Below are 16340 nucleotides of genomic sequence, written 5' to 3' on the forward strand. Positions count from 1 at the left end.
CGCTGCCCTGATCAGACTTCTAGATTGGTCCTCCGTGGTAATCAGGGTAGGGCAGTCTTCAGTTCATCCTCATGTGCCTCCTATAGAGGACCGGACCAGGGCAGCACAAATCACTTTGCTCAACTCAAGTATGTGGAATATATAAGAATTTCCCATCCTGATCCCCCAAAGGAAGTTAGAAAATTTTAAGTCCTGTGTAAATATCAATTCTATGATACAGAAAAAAAAATTTAATTAACAAAACACAAAAGAAAAAGTCACATCATGCACACCTACTGTAACACTTCATAAGCTCATTATCTATAGAGCTGGAGTGAAAGCCTTTTAAACCCAACAAACCTGTCAGCCAGGGCTTATTCAGACATCCGTGAATTATGTTCTGTGCTTTTCACAGATCAAAGTCTATGGCGCTAATAACAGGTTTTGGTATTTTCTTCACTTTTGAGGACTGTGACCAAAAAAAAAAAACCAAAAAAAAACCTGTCTTATTGATTAAAATCAAAGATCAAAATTACCCAGACAAGTCTATGGGGCAGTAAAAATTACGGACCGCACACAGATGGCAGCAGTGTGCGATCCATGATTTACATTGTAATCGCTGTTGGGCGAACGTGCTCAGATAAGGTGTTAGCACATGAACATGCTAAGATAACAGAGTACCTTAGATGTGCTTGAATAATATGTTTCAGTAGCCACCGCTGTTCAACACCCACAAGAGATGCGGGGATTGCTTGCTTATTAGGCGATCCCTGCGTGGGTTGCAGCCGGTGAACAGCCGCGGGGACTCAAACATAGTACTCGAGCCCAGGAAAGGTACTCCGATAGCATCCAACAGTAAATATAGGGGAAGATTTGCAATTTACTTTTTCATCAGTGAAGTTCACGGATTTCACGGATGAAACACAGAGGGTAAAAATTGGAAATCTGTGGCACTACAGTGTAGGGCAGGGTGTCCCAAGTGCACTAGTAGGAAGATCTGTGCACTTGCAGTCCTTAGCTCCTTTTTCTTCTCCCCGCCGGCACAACAATCACACTTTTTGATTGACAGTGGAGACAAAGGCTCTGCTGCCTGACGCAACCATAACTCTACACTGTCAAATGAGAAGTGGAGGCAGCACCGGTGGGGAGAAACAAAGAAGAGCGGACTGCAAGTGCACCGATGTGCCCACCAGAGCACTTAAAGGCCTAAATCATCAACTGCAGGGCAAAGGAGCGCCAGATGACAGAATACGGATACTTGGAAGTGTGCTTCCCTGCACTACCTCAGGTTTCCTAAGCACATTCTTAAAGACAAGGTACCCTTTTGACTTAAAATGACCCCCCAAGAAAAAATAAATTATAAAACGCCTTTGTATTAAGGTTCTAGGAAAAAAAGAGGGTCGTGCACAAATCCTCATACAAAAAGTTCCAAAGTCTAGCACATAAGGCTCCTACAAGGTCATGAATCTGTGAGCCAATAGTACCCACTGAGTAACCTTTTGCAGTGCCATTCAGTAAATTAGGAAACATCATGCCCCCAAGTCCTTCACAGTGGCAACTATTAAAAGGTCCTAGCCCAAAACAGGTGATTTTGCCATGTAAAGCCAGAGTCAGACATTTCCTCTACAGCGCCTGCCCTGACAGGCGGCCCTCCATGTGACGGTCAGAGCACTGTACACACACACACACACGCACGCGGCCTCTCACACACTTATTGCTATGAATGTGGCACTGACGTTTAGTCTCCTGGCCGCAGGTAGTGTTAGCAAGCATTACTCTAGTCTTCCAGTCTTAATACAGACACTTCCCCATTGCGACACGCAGGCAAGCATCACACGCAGAAGTTGGCACATAACCGGAGTATTTCACATTACAAAAATAAATACAATAAAGTACACCGCGCACACAGGCAGAGCGGGGACAAGTCCTTGGAGTAGATCGGCCGAACGTCCAGTTTAAAAAGCTATATATGACTGCTATATTGTTCTGGAAATATATAGCTATTGGTGTTATAAATGGCGTATAAATATAAGCACTCTGAATATTGTAAAAACTGTACAGAGTCCATCTAAAATCTCTAAAATCAGCTCCTACAGGGAAAAAAAAGGCACAATTCAGGTTCAAGTGTGCAAATGTCCGTAAAAAAGAAAGCACCGATGAAATGGGGCAAATGCTGTGGATTGCATCACTTGGGTTATATACCACCGCCAGAGGAGGAGGCCGGTCACAGCGGGAGCGTGGATGGGGCGGGAGGGCTCAGTCCACAGAGTCACAGATCTCGATTACTTTCTGGTTGAAATCCTCGGGCTGATCGGCAAAGACGTAATGGCCGGCACCTCGAATTGCCTACAGAACAAACACATGTTAACCAGAGAAAACACCGGCTCACCATATATTTATAGCACCATTCACACCCGGCAAATAAACACAAATGTGCAGACTTGTCATCTTCTACATGTGGGCATCCTGCCAGGCAAGTAACCGCCAGCATCCTGGGAGCTATGGAATGGCCGCTCCATATACTTAGGGTGGGACACTTCTATCTGCATGTTTAGGAACCAATGAGGCATTTTTTAATTGTATTGCAATTTCATGTTAGCATACAAAAAAAAAAATCAGCAGAAAGCAGAAGAATTATGGAGAAAGAAAAAAAAGGAGAAAAAAAATTCAACTCATTAATGATTATTATGGTCAACTTGTAACAGAAAATAGGATTAGGAGGGACTAGATTACAGTAAATCTGAGCTGCAGCAATACTGCCGTGTGGTAAAGGTGACAAATAGTGACGATTACTTGCAATTTTCATAAAATTAGTCAGCGGGAAGACATTACAAGGATTGAGGAAAAAAAAGCCTATATTTTACAATACAAACAGCATACGCTAATTATATGGACCTGATGACACTGGTGTACTTACATTGAAAAATCCATGTCAGAATCGCCGTATAATCCCTTTTGAATGTTTTCCTGCAGTACAAGTGTCCCCGCTGTAGCTGAAGATGTAAAATGCTCATTTTCTTTTTCAAGATTATACAACCATTCTAACAGGAAGCACACCAGCGTCATTAGGTGGAAGATTCAATTAACGCATGCAGTGTATACTGTGAAATCTGGTGACCGATCAGCTTTAAATGAGAACTGCATCTTTAATAAATTTTGCATAAAATAAATAGTTATCACCAACAAAAGACAAAAAGGTGCTGGCTATCTTTATAGAAAATAAAGTAAAACACTTTGTAAACTACAAGGCATCTTATCAGAAAAGGGGACTACAAACTATTGGGGGACAGAGTAAGTAAAGCAAGAATAAATAATGATGATGTACGGACGAGAAATACACTGGTAACAGCGAATAGAACAAACCGCCAACTATAATCATTGCTGGAAAGAAAAGCTTCTGTCTAGCTCACGATTATAATATAAAGATACAGCAAGAGGCGTTGACGTTCGCTCCATTCACCATCACAGGCGTTGTATTGCTAGTCAGCACATCTTGCTTTTTTTACTCCGTCCGCCAATAGCGTTGTTGTTTGCCTTTTCTCAAGACACTTTGCCATGTACAAAATAGGGTTTTAAATTATTTTCTATAAAGATTGTGACTTATGAGATACCCAACCCCTTTGTCTTTTGTTGATGGGGATTTGTTATCGGCTTAGCTGCATCTTAATTTACTATTAACCTTCCAAGATCTGTATGGAATTATATAAATAGCAATTATATATGACACATAGTATAACAAAATATTAGGTAATTTGTAATATTTAACAGCTTCTTTCCCCACTTCTGAGACACTTCTTCCAATCCCCCGGCCTCCTGAACTCACTTTGAAACTATACCTCAAAGTAGTCTTACTCAGTAGACGATGGACTCTAAATGACGCATCATGTTACACAGCATTTTCAGTCAAAGAGGGAGGAGGAGACAGAAGCAAAGTGAAAGGCAGGGAACATAATGAAGATTCCTGTTTGTTTTTCCCAGTGCTGGATTCGCAGCAACACAGCTCTGTATCACTATAACATTTCTGCCATGTTGATTGTGCCTGTCATACTAGACATCAATCAATGATGTTGAACGGCTCAGTCTCACAGGTGATACGACACTGCCTGAAGTGGCTGGCACTGTATTTCACGCGCCCTGTTGAGAAAACATCTTTACTTGGTAGAGTTGAGCATGTAAGTGAATGGGGCGGCGTTCAGCTGAAGAGGAAACTATTAAAACCAAGTCAAACAATTGCTGCCACATTGACACTTTTAGTAGAGTAAAAAAATGCATGTGACAAGTTAAAAGGGCTATTCCCGAAAAAAAACCAAAAAAAAACAAACAGCTATCCACAGCATAGGAAATCACTTGCTGATCGCGGCTAGTCCAATCATTACATGACAACTGCTCCCCTTCTTAGCCTATGGGACAGCTGGAGAAATAGTACATCAGTGCAGGCACAGTATATAACGCAGTGCACTGATCTGATCACGGGCTCCTGGTGGCCAGCGGCGCTCCGCCCTTCTGAGTTATGGGCTCCATTGCCAGATCACAAGGGTTTGTGTGTTACAATGCAGGTCTGCGGTGCTTAGGCTTACATTGTAAGAGCGGCTTCCAGTTCACATATAAAACCGTGTGTAATCCGCTGGAATTTCAAGTCACAGGAGTCAGAAGAGGAGCTGAGCGGTGCCAGAAACTGGAGAACACCGTGATCAGTAACCACCTACACTACACACATTATTTAGAAAGGTTAAAAACACATTATACAACAATTGCAACAGATTTTCAAGGTAAGTACAACAACCTCTTCAGGTTTAAGTTCCATTTAATATATGCAGTTTATTTTGGGATTTAATGTTTGTCGCATCTTCTGCAGCACTTACAATGGTTTCCACGTAGGAGTTTGGCCGCAGGGACTGAATGGGGCTTCCGGAATTCCCATCAATACAAGAGCGTGCTCCATATATGACCGTGATTGGGATGTCCGGGTGCATCTTGTCAATCCGCTGCAACATTGGCCTACGAGCCCAGCCATATGGGATGGTCATGTTCCTAAAAGCTGTCTCGCCACTGCAACCATGAAATTAAAATAAATAATTATCACATTATTTATTAAGAACACATAGGCACTAGTGGACAAAAAATGTTCGAGCTGCCGCAGCTCCAGATCTCGCAGCTGTTCGACAGACGAAACCATGCAGGGATCACCTGTTAGGCAATCCCTGCATCTGTTGCAGCTTTCAAACAGCCGCGAGACATGCAGCTCTATCATTTTTTTTCCTCAAGCACGCCAAAAATACTCGATTAAGACACACGTGTGATCAGATAACACCACAAGGCACACTTGCTCATCACTAACACCTCCCTGCAGTTTTAAAGCAGTTATTTTGGGATCTATGTACATTTTTGTGCAAGAATCAATTCACTGGAGTGACTGTTCATTATATAGCAGGTTATGTATATTTGGTAAAAAAAAAAACAAAAAAAAAAACACAACTTGTCATGGGCTTATGTCCCTCAGGAAGAGAACAGGCGGCCTCGTCTCTGTACGGTACACAAAAAAGCTGCAATACACAAGGGAAGAATAGTTATAGATTACCACGACATGCAGAGAATTACTTACCTTGGAGGCTGTGCATTACAGTGATAGATATATTCTGTCACCGTGTCATCCTCAAACATGGATGAATACTTTTTCTTGAAATCTGGTCTCAGCCTTTGAACAAGACTCAAACCTGGTAATAAACAAAATATATATAAAAAAATACACATACCAATTAATTTATTAAAATCCAAATAAAAATAAAATACACTGTGTGCAGAATTATTAGGCAAGTTGTATTTTGATCACATACTTTTATACATGTTGTCCTTCTCCAAGCTGTTCAGGCTTGAGAGCCAACTACCAATTAAGTAAATCAGGTGATGTGCATCTCTGTAATGAGGAGGGGTGTTGTCTAATGACGTCAAAACCCTATATAAGGTGTGCTTAATTATTAGGCAACTTCCTTTCCTTTGGCAAAATGGGTCAGAAGAGAGATTTGACGGGCTCTGAAAAGTCCAAAATTGTGAGATGTCTTGCAGAGGGATGCAGCAGTCTTGAAATTGCCAAACTTTTGAAGCGTGATCACCGAACAATCAAGCGTTTCATGGCAAATAGCCAACAGGGTCGCAAGAAGCGTGTTGGGCAAAAAAGGCGGAAAATAACTGCCCATGAATTGAGGAAAATCAAGCGTGAAGCTGCCAAGATGCCATTTGCCACCAATTTTGCCATATTTCAGAGCTGCAAAGTTACTGGAGTAAAAAAGCACAAGATGTGCGATACTCAGGGACATGGCCAAGGTAAGGAAGGCTGAAAAACCACCACCTTTGAACAAGAAACATAAGATAAAACGTTAAGACTGGGCCAAGAAATATCCTAAGACTGACTTTTCAAAGGTTTTATGGACTGATGAAATGAGAGTGACTCTTGATGGGCCAGATGGATGGGCCAGAGGCTGGATCAGTAAAGGGCAGAGAGCTCCACTCCGACTCAGATGCCAGCAAGGTGGAGGTGGGGTACTGGTATGGGCTGGTATCATCAAAGATGATCTTGTGGGACCTTTTCGGGTTGAGGATGGAGTGAAGCTCAACTCCCAGACCTACTGCCAGTTTCTGGAAGACAACTTCTTCAAGCAGTGTACAGGAAGAAGTTGGTATTGTTCAAGAAAAACAGGATTTTCATGCAGGACAATGCTCCATCACATGCCTCCAACTACTCCACAGCGTGGCTTGCCAGTAAAGGTCTCAAGAAAAAATAATGACATGGCCCCCTTGTTCACCTGATCTGAACCCCATAGAGAACCTGTGGTCCCTCATAAAATGTGAGATCTACAGGGAGGGAAAACAGTCCACCTCTCGGAACAGTGTGTGGGAGGCTGTGGTGGTTGCTGCACGCAATGTTGGTCGTAAACAGATCAAGCAACTGACAGAATCTATGGATGGGAGGCGGCTGAGTGTCATCATAAAGAAAGGTGGCTATATTGGTCACTTAATTTTTTGGAGTTTTGTTTTTGCATGTCAGAAATGTTTATTTCTAAATTTTGTGCAGTTATATTGGTTTACCTGGTGAAAATAAACAAGTGAGATGGGAATATATTTGGTTTTTATTAAGTTGCCTAATAATTCTGCACAGTAATAGTTACCTGCACCAACAGATATCCTCCTAAGATAGCCAAATCTAAAAAAAAAAAAAACACTCCAACTTCCAAAAATATTAAGCTTTGATATTTGAGTCTTTTGGGTTGATTGAGAACCTAGTTGTTGATCAATAATACAAATAATCCTCTAAAATACAACTTGCCTAATTCTGCACACAGTGTATAATATAATACATACATACATGCACTGAACATTTTACATCTACATGACTGGCTTAGAGAAGGTTTCACATAAAACAGGTTGAAAAAAAAAATAAAATGAAATCAGGGAATGACTAAGGGAGCTAAGGGCATGACAGCACTGCACTAATTTGCTGGAAGAGGAGAACATTGTGATAATTTAATTAGGACAAAGTCTCTTCATAAAACAATGATCACCTTGTGGGCACATACATCATTTACTCAGAAATCAGGTTACGTTATTCCCCAGCGCTGACCCTTGCAGTGCTGAGCTGCCAATCGGCTACAGCTCAGACCTGCCATCAGATTTCCGCACTGCCATACACCACGCTACTTGCTGGGTACTTGCTCACTGGGTACCTGCTAATCCTACGGAGCCCACCCCATACACATGTACGCTCAGGTAGTCAGAGACTTCATGTATTCTTAATAAGAAAATGGAGTTAAATCACAGCTAAATATTCCCCAATTAAAAAAAAAAAAAAAAAAGACAAAAAAAAAGGCTCAGGCCTGTTGTAATCCATCTGCCTGATCCTTCTTCCCTCACTGACATATGCCATAAAATAAAGGAAGGGAGGCCATAATCACACATTCTGGATGGTCGGTCAGTCCCGCTGAAATTGTCGGGTTCAGCCTACATTAGTGTAATTTTTATGGCTAGGTTGAAACAAGTTTTCCATTTTGCCGATTGCTACTATTCCCTTAAAATGAGCTACGGACTGGCAAAAATAATCAGTTACTTAGTAGTAATGGAACTACTGGTGATCAGTCTTAATACAGGACCCACAAAATGAGGGGGAGAATAATCTCAGAATATTATAGTGTTATGAAATAACATCTTTAGTCATTTATACGTTATGCATAAAAATACATGGAAATTGTCTGCTCCTGCACCATTGCCTTCTGCTCTCAATGGCTGTAGTAACATTTCTCAGGGGTGGCAAGAGATGAAGACTGGGGCTACATGGCAACTTTGGCCGTGACACAGATGGCACTACATTACAGCACCATGCGAACGATTGGGTTGGATGGTGATCTGCTGGGTACCCCAACCAATAAGTCACAGAAGTCATGGCCGGTACCTTGCTGCGGTACTTGGCAGGCAGTAATGCGATCCCGTTCATCCGATTTGTGCCGTGATGGAGCAGCGGCATATAACGATATTTTGGCCACACAACACACAGTCATAACTTAGCCCCAGCCTAAAAGTCATTCCAGCTACAGCGGGACGCCATCTTCCAGCTAACGCACAATACTCCGCTTCCACTTTGATTCATGTCCCTGACAATGGGGACTGCAGGGGAATGTGAATAAGGCTGCTGCATCCACGGGTAATCCCACTACAGGCAACAATGAGCCGTCATTGATCTACTGTGAACTTGCTCACCCAGTGGTCCGGCCAAGCGAAGTCCTGCTAATGGATTAAATGGACTTAATAAGGCGCCAACTGCTTTAATCCAAATAGGAATCGGCCTTTCTTCATCCGCATGGTCAGGTCTTCCTGGGAATCCCCATGGCTCGACCAAAATTAAACTTTTTACCCTAGGATTTAAAGAAAATAATAAAAAAAAGGATATATTACAAGAAATTAAGTCAAACTATACAGACTAATTAAAAAAAACCCTCAAAATACTACTTAAACACACTTAACCAGTTCAAGACCGAAATATTTTATCTGTTTGAGACAAGGAACATTTACATTTTTTTCAGTAAGATCAAGCCTCCTAAGCCGTTTTTATGGGCGTGTAGGTCATAGGACGATTAATACAATGATACCTTGATATCTGCGATCTGATATCTTATTCTGGAGGAATACACATTTTTGTTAACGTATAAATGAGCTGTTCACATCTCTGGGCCGGACACCCATCTCCCCAAGAATGTGCCTTCATTTATTTATTTAAATTTTAACTGGGAGAGTTACCAGTGTGAGACATGGACTGACTGACAGTAAGCTCTCCTGATCTACATGCCTCACACTGGTAACAGATTCTCAGGGCCCGGCCCAGAGATCTTAACAGTTCATTTACATATTAAAAAAAAAAATTGATTTCTCTGGCAGACATTGATATCTGCGATCTGATGTCATCACTTTATTCAGCTTCCTATGACCTATATGCTCATATAGACGGTATAGGAGGCTTAATCCTACTGGCGCATTCCCTTTAAAGCAAGATCAGGTTTTAAAAGAGACCCAACCATTTTTTTTTCTTGCTATAGTGAAAAGGCATTTAGATTTTCATTGTGAAAATGAAAGAAAAAAAAATAATAAATATAGACGGGTTTGTTTTTCACAATATGTTTACTTACTTCTGTATGGTATACCAGTACCATACAAATTAAATTGTTCCTATTTTTATTAGGGTTACGTTTTTATGTGTTTTTTTTTGTTTGTTTGTTTTTTACAGGGGAAAAGGTAGGCTTGAAATAATTGCTAATTGTTTGAGCTTGTAGGGTTTTTTGGTTGTTTTCCTTAAAATGTCACACATTGCTTCCCTAGCAAAAGGCCCCTGGGGGAATTTCAATAATAATAATAATAATAATAATAATAATAATAACAATATTATAGTATTTTTTATTTATTATGTGTTGAACACATGAATGACTTAGTGAGTTTAATAAAAAAAAAAAAAAAAAAAAAAAAAAAATATACATGCATACCGTATACTTTTATTATTATTATTTTTTTTTTACCATGGGGAAAAGCAGCCCTGTAAGTTTGTAAATAAACTTGTCAAATGAACACTCTAAAAACACATATCGCCACGATAAAACTTACCTTGAGGGGTATTTCAAAGAGTAAACAGAAGCTAAAAACGCTCCCAGATTGTGTCCTAGTAAAATCATATGGTCCAGACCCAATGCCAGCCTCCACTCTTCTAGTGACTGGACAAACTGCATCTCCGCCTTGTCGGAATCATCATCGAAGTGGGGTCTACTGCTGTGTCCAAATCCCAGGATATCAAAGGCGTACACAGTTCTATTTTGACAAAGTGTTTCAAAGTTGAGAACCCACAGTCCAACGCCTCCTCCAAAGCCGTGCAGCAAAACTAATGGAGTCTTTGAGGACAGCGGCTGCACAAATGACAGGGTCCAAACCTGGTTTCCACCAGAAATAAGTACGTAGTCTTTGGTATAGGAAGTTGTGATACCTACACATAGAAGAAATATATGAATACAGCTGATACAAGTATTAGGCATGAATAAGAATTCTACGTTTACTTATGAAAGAATCATCTTGGTAGGGGCAAATTAAATCACTAATAAAGACACAAGTTAGATGATAGATCCTAGAGAAGGGAAACGGATCTGCAGTACCCAGCAGCAGATGCTACACACTGAATGGAGCTCTACAACCCCAGCAGCTCCCACAGCTAATCGGCGGGTGTCAGATCCCCATCGATCTGATACTGAGGACTTATCCGGCGTAAAATCTAAAGTCATAGAAAACCCTGGATGCAAAGCACACTACAGAGCAGAGATATCAGCAATATGTGACAGCTAATGAGTTAAAAAAAAAGTTAACTCTGTTAGTTTTCACTTGAGGCGTATACTGAGAAATCCATGATGGAGGCGTGTTCTTCTTTCCTGTGTTGCTGCCTACTTATGATTGATCAGCACCATACAGGAAGAAAAGTGAAAACTGATAACACCCGCTCGAAATTAACTATTTGGCACCTGATGAGTTAACTTTTTTGATTGCTATTTCCTGAAACAAGGAGACAAAATAAAAGGAAAAAATCCCAAACACTTCTTTCGCTCTCCAGCTACTATATTCTGTGTCCAGTTCAATATAAAAAGTTTGAAGAACGGTTCTATTTAAGAAGTGGATCTCGAGAAGTGAGTGAGACACACAGTTCAGGGATAGGGAGAGTCCACGAAAAACTCGGATCGAGCTTTGCTTTCAACATTTCGTAAAAATGAACATTGCAAGGCTCGACGATATCTAACTGACCTGGTTAAGTGAATCATCAAATTAAAGTGGATTTATCTCAGTAATGCATGCAGATTACAGGGGTTTATGACCAACAAGAACACAACCCTCAGAAGTGCATTAGTAAGCATGACTACACAGCGCAGCTGACCGCGGTATTAGATCACTAGACAGACCCCGCTATTCCTACAGGAGACTAGCAGCAGAGAAAACAGTTTATTTTTCGGTAGGGTTATACCTTTTGACTTTTATACAAGATTTATCTAGACATTTTTAGTGGTTTATTGCGGTAATGCATATACACATTGCAGCGGCCCTGGAGGAGTCTGATTCCTGTTGTCTGACCAGGATGAATGGGGAAGGTTCAGCCTCCTGTGAGCACAACGAGCAGGCAGAGGCATCTAAAAAGGAATCTGTCAGCAGGTTTATGCTACCCTGTCGGAGAGCAGCTTAACAGAACGACAGAGACCATGATTCCAGCTATGCATAACTTACTGGGCTGATTGCTGTCCTTTTAGTAAAAATACCAGTTTAATCTTCTGCAGTTCTTTGAATACTGAGCTCGGTCTAGCCCCGTCCACACCACCGATTGAGAATAGGCAGAAAGCCACCAATATGCACAGAAAGATGCCAATCAGTGGAGGTGGCCGTGTTATACAGACCTACTTGGCAGCAGGTTTAGTAGTTCTCTAGTGATAATTAAAGAGGAATTTCATCAAAACTACACTAGCAGCCCAGTAACTGACACATAATTGGAATCAGGGTATCTGTCTCTACATCATGCTGCTCTCGGCTGGGATATCAACACATGGTGGAAGATTCCCTTTACACACTTGTCAAGCATGAAATTTGTAATTTTATTAAAGATGAGCAAGGGAAATTTAACTACGGGTAATACGATTATTTATTCCCAAAATTTATGTATACAAGTGATTCCCAATTTTGGACGATTTGCTATGAGCAAATCCAGTAAAAATAAGTGCAGACGTCATTTTTCTAGGTTCGGAACTAGATAAAACAAAACAAAAACAACAAAAAAAAAAAAACACCTTATACACCATCCCCACAACTGTCACATCACTGCTCCCCGCCCGGCCCTCCAGCTAAATACTCGTTTACCTAAAGGGTCTTCTAGTTGGCATCGTCATTGCTTACTAGGTCCCACGCAGTTATATGGAGAACAATACTTGTCATTGTTGAGCCTTGCACCCCATGTGACAGCATTTCACTTTGTTAGCAGTCATAGCACACAAAGAGTGAGGGGCATTAAAAAGGAGGGCGAGATAATCGGAGGACCAGGCACCGAGCAGCAGGACAAGTATGGGAAAGGATGAAGAGAGGTGATAAGAGTTTAGAATTTTTTTCCCCTTGATGTAGATTCAATTAGCACTTAAATTTATTTGATATACAGTTGAAACCAGAAGTTTACATACACTATATAAAAAGACAGATATGCATGTTTTTCTCAATATCTGACATGAAATCAGAATAAACCTTTCCCGCTTTAGGTCAGTTAGGATTAACATAATTATAATATTTGTACGGTTTCAACATGGGCTGAAATGTCACTCTGCCATGAAAAAGCCATTACAGCAAAAGAAACATAAAAAGCCAGATTAATGTTTGCAAATGCACACAGGAACAAAGACCTTAATTTTTGGAGACATGTCCTGTGGTCTGATGAAACTAAAATTTAACTTTTTGGGCATAATGACCATCATTACTTTTGGAGGAAAAAGGGAGAAGCTTGAAAGCCTAAGAACACCTTCCCAACTGTGAAACATGGGGGAGGTAGTATGTTGTGGAGTTGTTTTGCTACAGGAGGGACTGGTGCACTTCACAAAATAGATGGCATCATGAGAAAAGAAGATTATGTGGCAATACTGAAGCAACATCTCAAGACATCAGCCAGGAAGTTAAAGCTTGGCTGGAATTGGGTCTTCCAAATGGACAATGACCCAAAGCATACTGCCAAAATGGTAAAGTGGCTTACGGATAACAATGTCAGTGTTTTGTAGTGGCCATCGCAAAGCTCTGATCTCAATCCTATTAAAAATTTATCGGCAAAGCTGAAAAGGCAGGTGCGAGGAAGGTGACATACAACCCTGGATCAGTTACACCAGTTTTGTCAGGAGGAGTGGGCCAAAATTCCAACCAACTATTGTCAGATCCCAAACGTTTGACCAAAGTCATTCAGTTTAAGGGCAATGTACCAAATACTAATGAATTGTATGTAAACTTTTGACTTTGCACTAAGTAATAAAAATGCGTTCAAATATTCTCTCTCTCTCATTGTGGCATTTTCCAAATATTAATAATTATGGTAATCCTAATGTACCTACAACGGGAAAGGTTTAATCTGATTTCATGTTAGATATTGAGAAAAACCTGCAGATGCGTCTTTATATAATCATTCATGCAGGAAAAAAGGAAAAGATGCGGGCACTCACCATCCAACTTTGCTTTAATCTTTATTCCAACATAGTATAAAATGCAGGACAGGCAGGGAAATGTATATCCACTAGACGACGGCCGTTTCGCGCGAATGCGCTTCCACGGGTCTTGAAGGTTCAAGACCCGTGGAAGCGCATTCGCGCGAAACGGCCGTCGTCTAGTGGATATACATTTCCCTGCCTGTCCTGCATTTTATACTATGTTGGAATAAAGATTAAAGCAAAGTTGGATGGTGAGTGCCCGCATCTTTTCCTTTTTTCCTGCATGAATGACTTAATTTTGGCCTTTGCGAGAGCACCCGATATCCTACAGCTTCTGGTATCTAGGTTGGATTGTTGTTGCTCAGGTGATAGAACCAGCTGGCAGTGCGGTCATTCTTCAGTCCGTCTTTATATAATGTATGTAAACTTCAGGTTTCAACTGTACATTGAATCTCCCACTCCCTGAATTGAGGGAAATAGGGACTTTTGTTCACCTCCAACCTGTAACCTACAACGTCATGTCTGTATGCACGTTCTGGAACATTTTTACTTACACTTTAGCATTTTCTCTTCAGCCTCCTTTAAATGATCCAGAGATGTTGGGCACCATGCAGGGAGCCAGCTGGAAATCCATCCTAATCTATAGCAAAGAAAAAAAGGAGGTTACATAATACATTTGAACAATCAGAAAAAAAGGGAAAAAATTGTGATGTCATTAAATAGAAGTAAAACCCCATCAAATGAGCAATTCCCAACTTGGTAAATTCTCACCTAGGAGGACAAAACAAAACTGGTGGCAGAGTTTCACTATTTTACAGCGTACACAGAGATTAAATCTACACAAAGTCAAATGCAGTAAATTCATTGTTTAGAATTGAGAGTCCTCAGTGGTTGATACTTTTTAATGGCTAACTGAAAATGTAAATTAATTGTGCAGATTCAGAGTTACATTTTCCCCATTTACAGTTAGGTCCAAAAATATCTGGACAATGACAAGTTTCGGAATTTTAGCGGTTCACCAAAACATATTCAAAATACAGTTATATAATTATTATGAGCTAAAAGTACAGTCAGCTCTAAACGTGAGGGTATTCACGTCCTGATAGGAACAAGGGTTTAGGAGTTACAGCTCTTTAAAAAGAAAGTTGCCACGATTTTTAATTTGGTAAATTATTGATTATATAATCACTAGACTGTGGCCCGATTCTAATGCATCGGGTATTCTAGAATATGCATGTCCCCGTAGTATATGGACAATGATGATTCCAGAATTCACGGCAGACTGTGCCCGTCGCTGATTGGTCGAGGCAACCTTTATGACATCATCGTCGCCATGGCAACCATTATGACATCTACGTCGATACTGTGCCCGTCGCTGATTGGTCGAGGCGAATTCACGGCAGACTGTGCCCGTCACTGATTGGTCGAGGCAACCTTTATGACATCATCGTCGCCATGCTGTGCCCGTCTCTGATTGGTCGAGGCCGCCAGGCCTCGACCAATCAGACGCGGGATTTCCAGGACAGACAGACAGACAGACAGACAGACAGAAAGACAGACGGAAAAACCCTTAGACAATTATATATATAGATTATTAATACAAAATTAAAAATCACCACCTACCATTAATTATATAATCAATTCTTTTCAATACAAAATTAAATGTACAACTTTAATAGTTTTGTTTTAATTCTAGCCATAGGGGGCTGCCATTTTCATTTGAGGGTGAGTAAATGAGCACGACAGTTACACACCTTAAATATGGCAGTTCCTGGGCATAACCGTCTGCAGTTGCCATCCGACCGCGTCTCTTGCATTGAGACTGCCTTAGGCTAGTTTCACACTAGCGTTTGCATGAGCTGCGGAGGGCTGCAGACTTCCTCCGTGAAGCCCCGCCCTCGGCCGCACCTCCGCCTCTAGCTCCGCCTACTTCTGCACGCAGCCGGCTTGCAGCCTGTGTACCTATCTTTAACATTAGGTACGCAGGTCGTGCGGCTGTATGCGGATGCTTCCGCATGCGTTGTTTTGACGATGCGGCAAAAAAATGAAATTGCTACAAGCTGCGTTTACGCTGGTCGCTGGAAGCATCCGCATACTGCGGCACGACCTGCGTACCTAATGTTAAAGATAGGCACACAGGCCGCATGCGGGCCGCATGCAGAAGTAGGTGGAGCTAGAGGCGGAGGTGCGGCCGAGGGCGGGGCTTCACAGAGGAAGTCCGCAGCTCATGCAAACGCTAGTGTGAAACTAGACTTAGCTGTGACCTGGGCATGCCCCTTGGGCTGTCCAGGTTACAGTTGTGGGCTTCATTTTCCCATCATCGCACACACAGCTCAGTACGTGGGATGACAGGAGCTGCAGGGGTGAGGAAGTGTCGGGGAGCAGAGGACCCAGGTGAGGTATCAGCAGTGGTGATCGCAGCCTGTCATCAGTATTACAGAACAGGCTGCGATCACCTCTCATCAATGACATGCTCATATCATCCCACTGCTGTGCTCTAACACACTGAACAGGACGCACTATGATGTGGGGAGCTACATGGGGCGCCATCATACTGTGGGGGCGCTACATAGAGCACCATCATACTGTGGGGGCGCTATACTGTGGGGGCGCTACATGGGGTGCAATCAGTGG

At 41.6% G+C, this 16340-nt stretch overlaps 1 protein-coding gene across 2 annotated transcripts in view; it reads right to left on the reverse strand.

Annotated features, from left to right (window-relative positions):
• Positions 1 to 212: 212 nt before the first annotated feature.
• Positions 213 to 16340, reverse strand: part of ABHD5 (abhydrolase domain containing 5, lysophosphatidic acid acyltransferase) — a 55953-nt gene continuing 39825 nt past the window's right edge. For both annotated transcript variants that reach the window (XM_077268985.1, XM_077268984.1), the window contains exons 2-7: positions 14261 to 14346; positions 10117 to 10489; positions 8725 to 8879; positions 5582 to 5693; positions 4842 to 5028; positions 213 to 2325 (exon numbers count right to left, since the gene is read on the reverse strand). In XM_077268985.1, the coding sequence (XP_077125100.1) occupies positions 2236 to 2325; positions 4842 to 5028; positions 5582 to 5693; positions 8725 to 8879; positions 10117 to 10489; positions 14261 to 14346 (1003 nt within the window). In that variant the 3' untranslated portion in view covers positions 213 to 2235. The remainder of the gene's footprint in view (positions 2326 to 4841; positions 5029 to 5581; positions 5694 to 8724; positions 8880 to 10116; positions 10490 to 14260; positions 14347 to 16340) is intronic.

The sequence above is a fragment of the Ranitomeya variabilis genome, chromosome 6 (assembly GCF_051348905.1).
Source record: "Ranitomeya variabilis isolate aRanVar5 chromosome 6, aRanVar5.hap1, whole genome shotgun sequence".
Lineage (NCBI taxonomy): Eukaryota > Metazoa > Chordata > Amphibia > Anura > Dendrobatidae > Ranitomeya > Ranitomeya variabilis.